Source organism: Lathyrus oleraceus, chromosome 5, assembly GCF_024323335.1.
Source record: "Lathyrus oleraceus cultivar Zhongwan6 chromosome 5, CAAS_Psat_ZW6_1.0, whole genome shotgun sequence".
NCBI classification, from domain to species: Eukaryota; Viridiplantae; Streptophyta; class Magnoliopsida; order Fabales; family Fabaceae; genus Lathyrus; species Lathyrus oleraceus.
In genome coordinates this window covers 57,711,534-57,718,158 of record NC_066583.1, presented here as the reverse complement: position 1 = coordinate 57,718,158, position 6,625 = coordinate 57,711,534, and the positions used below count along the sequence as shown (strand labels likewise).

Genomic DNA, 6,625 nt, shown 5'->3' with positions numbered 1-6,625 from the left:
AGGAGATAATAAGAAAATGTATAAAAAAATCATGGTAAAGGATGTTGTATTTGTAGATGGAGTGGTGAAGCAGTAACCACATGCATTGACGCACACATTGAATGGACTATGCATGCGCCATTGCATGTGGCGCCTACAATTGCATGTGTCATTCCTAGTGCGCCATGGCCAAAGATGCGATAGTGCATGTAGCGCAAATGAATAACATTTTCATTGAATGTATCAATGTATCTGACGCCTATGTTAAATGTTTTTGAAAAAAATAATTTTTTTGATAAATATTTTTAAAAAATAATTATTTTAAAATTTTAATTAAAAAAATAGGTTATTTAAAAAAATATATGTTTTATAAAAACAAAAATTATCATGACACACTTATTATATAATACATTTTTTTAATTAAAAACTTGATCCATCACTAAAATGTGAAAACGCTATTAATCAAATTTACCCAATCAAACTCTGAATTATTTTCGTCCATGTGACGAGATAGATTTGAATTTAGGATAGAAAGTCAAAAGGAGATGGCTAATAATAATATTCAAATGAATAATTTAGAATATTAATTAATAATCTAACAAATAATTAAAAAAAAGGTTGAAAAAGTAAAAAGAGAGATAAATAAATAAATAAATAAAGAATGAGCAGTGTCTCTATCCGATGTCAACAGTTTTACCGTGTATCTATTATGTATGGTAGTAATAGTCCATACTCTTGACTCTTTCTGTTCCTCCATTCTTCTTTTCTTCTTTTCTTCTTTTTCTTTTTCAATTCTCTCTCTAATGGCTCAACTCTTCAGAGACCTATCGTTAGGCCATTCCAAGAGAGAAACAACACCGTCACCGCCGTTCAAGATAATGCCTCCGAAGAAACCACCTACCATCCCCGCCGACGATCTTCCCTCACCGCTCGGTCAACTTTCCACCAACCTCTCCGATTCGGAACTCGCCCTAACTGCCTACGAGATCTTCGTTGCCGCGTGCCGGACTTCGTCAGGTAAGCCGCTGAGTTCGTCTATTGCTAACTCGGCTTCGAATAGTCATTCGGTTTCGCCGAGTCAGAACTCGGTAGGTATTCAGCGATCGCTAACTTCTACGGCGGCTAGTAAGGTTAAGAAGGCTTTTGGATTGAAATCTCCCGGTTCGGGTTCTAAGAAGAGTCCTGGTTCTGGTTCGGGTTCCGGTTCTGGTTTGGGGAAGGTGAAACGGCCGTTGACGGTTGGGGAGCTTATGAGGAATCAGATGAGGGTTTCGGAAGCTATGGATTCGCGTGTCAGACGTGCGTTGCTCAGGATTTCTGCTGGACAGGTCGTTTTCAATTGTTTGCATTTTGTGTGTGTGGCAATGCATGAATTGATCCGGATTTAGTAGCTGTTTTCTTGTTTATTTGTTTTTACTGTTTGAATTCAATCTTGAATAATTGGATATTTGATCTGTTTTTTGGATTCTTCTAATTATTTGAGCTGATTACTGTATCGTCACTTTGATGCAACTATAGTGTTTGTTGTAATGTCATTGACTAGATTTTTCATGAGGTTTTTGTTAATTGTTCGTTCCTTGTTTCTGTGAATGATACAATGTTGGAGTTGGAAAGGGAAAGAAATCATGGTTATGTTTTTTGTTAACTTGTGTGAACTTTATTTGCAGGTTGGAAGAAGGATTGAGTCTGTGGTGGTTCCACTTGAGCTAATGCAGCAGCTCAAGGCTTCGGACTTTACGGATCAACAGGAGTATGATGAATGGCAGAAGAGGACTCTCAAGGTTCTGGAGGCTGGTTTAATTTTGCATCCTTATATACCTTTGGATAAATCCAACTCTGCTGGGCAGAGGCTACGGCAGATTATTCATGGTGCTTTGGATAGGCCCATTGAAACTGGGAAGAACAATGAGCCCATGCAGGTTCTTCGTAGTGCTGTTATGACTCTTGCAAATAGGTCTTATGATGGATCTCTCACTGATTCATGCCACTGGGCAGATGGGATTCCATTGAATCTCAGGCTTTATGAAATGCTTCTACAGTCCTGCTTTGATGTTAATGATGAATCATCAATTATTGATGATTTTGATGAGCTAATGGAACAAATTAAGAAGACCTGGGGAATACTTGGATTAAACCAGACATATCATAATCTTTGTTTTACTTGGGTTTTATTTCATCGATTCGTTGCTACTGGCCAGATGGATTTGGAGCTTCTGTCTGATGCTGATGGCCATCTAGCTGAAGTTGCAAAAGATGCAAAGACAACAAAAGATTCCGAGTATTCCAAAATTTTGAGTTCGACATTGACTTCAATATTGGGATGGGCAGAGAAAAGGCTTCTTGCATACCATGAAACTTTTGATAGTGGTAATGTTGAAACTATGGAGGGCATAGTCTCTTTAGGGGTAGCAGCGGCTAAGATATTGCTTGAAGACATATCTAATGAGTATCGCAGGAGGAGAAAAACTGAAGTCAACGTGGCCCGGGAAAGAATTGAAACTTATATAAGGTCATCTCTACGTACTGCCTTTGCCCAGGCAAGTTCATATTGTCTTCCATTGCCTTTATTACTCTTTAGTAAAATGTGGTAAACTTGAAAGTTATCATCTCCTGGTATGGTTGGAATTTGTTTTTCACTTCATGTTTTAAATATCTCTTGACATTCTGTTTAGTTGTTCACAATATAGTGCGTGTAAAGTTTTACTTATAAAAGCAGTGTGAAATCATGTTGCTATACAAACTACAATCATGGGTGAGTCTGTTTGCTGTAAGTGGGAAAACTAGGCATTGCATATTCAGACATGCTAATTAAATTTCTAGGTCTATATGCTTGGGTCGAATTCTTCATCTATATGTGCTGAAATATGCTTGTTTTGCTGTTGCATAGATAATGGAGAAAGCAGACTCAAGCAGGAGGGCATCAAGAAACCAGCCAAATGCCCTCCCTCTCCTTGCCATTCTTGCAAAGGATGTAGGCAGCCTGGCAATGAATGAAAAGCTAGTGTTCAGCCCGATACTCAAGAGATGGCATCCTTTGGCAGCAGGTCTTGCTGTGGCTACCCTTCATGCATGCTATGGAAACGAAATGAAGCAATTCATTGCAGGTATCACAGAATTGACCCCAGATGCTGTTCAAGTGTTAAGAGCAGCAGACCAGTTGGAGAAAGACCTTGTGCAGATAGCTGTTGAGGATTCAGTAGACAGTGATGATGGTGGCAAAGCAGTAATTCGTGAGATGCCTCCTTACGAGGCTGAAGGTGCAATTGCCAATCTTGTAAAAATATGGATAAAGACTAGAATAGACAGACTAAAAGACTGGGTTGATAGAAATCTTCAACAAGAGGTTTGCATTCATCATCTTTTTTGTTGCCCATTGACGATTTTCATTCTGACTTAATTTCTGTGTAATCTGGTCATACACGTCGATTGATTGCCTTTGTGTGGAACTAACTTAGTTTACTGTGATATCCTAGCTTTGGAGTCCACAAGCAAATCAGGAAGGATACGCCCCGTCTTCTGTTGAAGTTCTGCGAATCATAAATGAGACTCTGGATGCATTCTTTCAGCTTCCAATACCAATGCATCCTGCATTGCTTCCTGATGTGATGCATGGCCTTGATAGATGCCTTCAATATTATGTTGCTAAGTCAAAATCTGGCTGTGGTAAATGATGTTGAAATTGAATAGTTTAGCTCTTATAGTATCTTTAATAATCGTATATGTGGCCGTCTTTAATAACTGATTTTTTTTTATTCTGATATTCAGGATCACGAAATACATTTATTCCAACAATGCCGGCACTGACGAGATGCACTATTGGCTCAAAATTTCAAGGCTTTGGGAAGAAAAAAGAGAAATCTCCAAATCCTCAGAAGAGAAACTCTCAGGTTGCAACAAATGGGGATAGCTCTTTTGGGATACCACAGCTGTGTGTTCGCATGAATACTTTGCAGTGGATCCTGGGTGAATTTGATGTTCTGGAAAAACGAATAATTACTCTTCTACGGAATTCAGAATCTGCTCGAGAAGAAGATTTTTCAAATGGATTAGCAAGTAAATTTGAACTATCTTCAGCCGCGTGTCTTGAAGGAATTCAGCAACTCTGTGAGGCTGCAGCATATAGAATTGTCTTCCATGATCTAAGCCATGTTTTGTGGGATGGTCTGTATGTTGGGGATCCATCATCTTCCAGGATTGATCCATTTCTTCAGGAACTTGAGCGGAACTTAATGTTCATTTCAGACAATGTTAATGAAAAAATTCGCACCCGTATTATTACTGAAATAATGAGAGCCTCCTTTGATGGATTCTTGTTTGTATTGCTCGCTGGAGGTCCCTCTCGTGCTTTTTCCAAGAAGGACTCACAGATCATAGAGGATGATTTCAAGTTTCTAAAGGAGTTGTTTTGGGCGAATGGGGACGGCCTGCCTTCTGAAATAATAGACAAGTTTGCAACTACCCTGAGGTCTATCCTTCCCCTTTTCAGGACAGACACAGAGAGCCTCATTGAGCAGTTTAGACGGTTAACCCTTGAGACATATAAATCTTCAGCCAGGTCTAGAATTCCATTACCTCCAACTTCTGGACAGTGGAGTCCAACTGAACCAAATACATTATTACGTGTTTTATGCCATAGAAACGATGAATCAGCTTCCAAGTTTCTTAAAAAGACATATGATCTGCCTAAGAAACTTTGACAACAATGCAAATTAGTTAATGGAATCGCAAGCTGGGAGATGCATTCTGCTTAACTGTCTGGTTCTTCCTGTATTTAGTACGACCCCCAGCAGGTAATTTATCAGCATTGTTGATCGAATTTTCTTCCGGACGAGGCTGTCTTGCGCAACACTTGAAACATTGTCCAGAAGCTTGGTGCTACTAGCATATTCTTTCAACTCCGAAGTGAGGCACAAGTATAACAAAAACCTATTTACAAAAGGTAGTTGACTATTATTTCCAATTCATTAATTTTTGGAAGATTAGAGATGTCTCAGTGGCTTATTCTGTGTTTAGCTTCTTTTATTTTCCTTCTACCTTTTGAGATTTCTTCTCTATATATATTTAGTATATGAAAATTATATCTTTGTTATTATTATTCTTTTGTTGATTGAAAAGTATATATGTCATTATATATTTATTTATCTGTATACATCAAAGAGCAGGAATTTAATATTGTGTATATGCCAACTCAGTGCTCTTATCATTATTATGTCATATTCAAATATTATCTTTAGTCTTAAGTAAAGTGTTTGGGTTTTTGGACGTTTACTAATGAAGTTTCTCATTATGAGTGATGAGAACGACTTTTTGGCGGGGAGTGGTGAGATGTGCCATGTGTGTACAGCTTGAACCACCTTTGGCTGCTTGGTTTGATGGAAAACGCCAACTACTAATTATCTAGTTTGGCCATAGCAAGCAACTTGTCTTTTACGTCATTGATTGATTGATCAAAGTTTAATAGGGAAAGTGATTTGTCTTTTGCTGACTGTGGTGTCATCTCCTTGAATGTAGGGGAAAAGGAAAGTTTTTTCTTTTTTTCAATTTATGGCAGGGTTAGCCTAGATTTCACTATTGACTTGACTCGATGATATGTAGCTATTTTTGGAGCCAACAAAAGTATTTTTTCTTCAAGATTTTATTCCATTTTTAAGAAAAGTGAAGATAATAATTTTTTGAAGTATTATTACAATTTATTAGAAGAACAATGCAATATTAGAACAATTTTTATGTTTTTTTAGTTAATAGCCCTTTAGAGCAGGGTTTTTGTGGTGAGGTTTAGATTGATTTCGAAGCATATTCATCTGATTTAAACGTAAAAATATACCGATTAATTTAATCCAACTTAATCCGGTTCATTTTAGATCAATTTTTGAATATTAAAATCTATAAATTAATATTTTAAAATTTATAATAATATTTTAAAATATAAAAATAGAATATAAATATAAAAACATGGAATAAAATTGATCAATTATGTTTGAAGTATAGTATTAACTAATTATGAAATGAGATTGTATTTTAAAGAATTAAAATAAATATATAGATTTGATTCGGTTATGTCAATTTAATATAAAATTCAGTTAGATTGAACTTTTCAACTCTTTATCTCTGTCAATGGTTCTTTTACATCATGCATGCCAACATAACCTATACGTGGGTATTCATCCGAATTTGTTTTGAAGTTGACGGGAAAAATCCGTTTTGATTGCGTTTGAGTTTTTTGGATTAAAAAATATGAGGATGAGTTGGGTAATGGAGACACTAGCACCTAGTCAAATCCGTCTATGAAGCCGTCCCATTTATTTTATTATGTACATTATTATTTAGTTTTGATAATTTGGAATATTAAATATGTGGTTAATGTTTTGATATTTTGATTTGTATTAATTATTTAAAATATTTAAAATGCATGTATGAAATTTTTTGAGATTGTTTTATTTTATTATTTGTAATGTAATTTCTTTTAGAAAAAAATATTTTTATCAAAAAATTGATTTTAATAAATGGATGGTGGTTAGACGGGGATACCGAATCCAACCCGAATTTGTTAGGGACAAGTTTGGGTTTTAATTCTCCATCTTTGTTGGTATTTGGGACGGGGAACGAGATTTTTTTGGGGATTTAGGTTTGAGTTTAGGGGAGGTAA

The 6,625-nt window shown here is 36.2% G+C and overlaps 1 protein-coding gene across 1 annotated transcript; it reads left to right on the top strand.

Moving 5' to 3' along the window:
* The first annotated feature begins 693 nt into the window (after window positions 1-693).
* Window positions 694-5,120, top strand: LOC127084449 (protein unc-13 homolog). The gene is made up of 5 exons (XM_051024895.1): window positions 694-1,307; window positions 1,647-2,516; window positions 2,867-3,322; window positions 3,453-3,642; window positions 3,745-5,120. The coding sequence occupies exons 1-5, from the start codon at window positions 783-785 to the stop codon at window positions 4,674-4,676; spliced, it is 2,973 nt and encodes a 990-aa protein (XP_050880852.1). The 5' UTR covers window positions 694-782; the 3' UTR covers window positions 4,677-5,120.
* Window positions 5,121-6,625: the final 1,505 nt, after the last annotated feature.

What these genes read in the sequence shown, in the direction of transcription:
- LOC127084449 (XM_051024895.1), top strand. Translation starts at nt 783, where the DNA reads ATGGCTCAACTCTTCAGAGACCTATCGTTAGGCCATTCCAAGAGAGAA. An exon ending in TCAGGATTTCTGCTGGACAG is followed by an intron (nt 1,308 to 1,646) that starts GTCGTTTTCAAT and finishes CTTTATTTGCAG; the next exon opens with GTTGGAAGAAGGATTGAGTC. An exon ending in TACGTACTGCCTTTGCCCAG is followed by an intron (nt 2,517 to 2,866) that starts GCAAGTTCATAT and finishes GCTGTTGCATAG; the next exon opens with ATAATGGAGAAAGCAGACTC.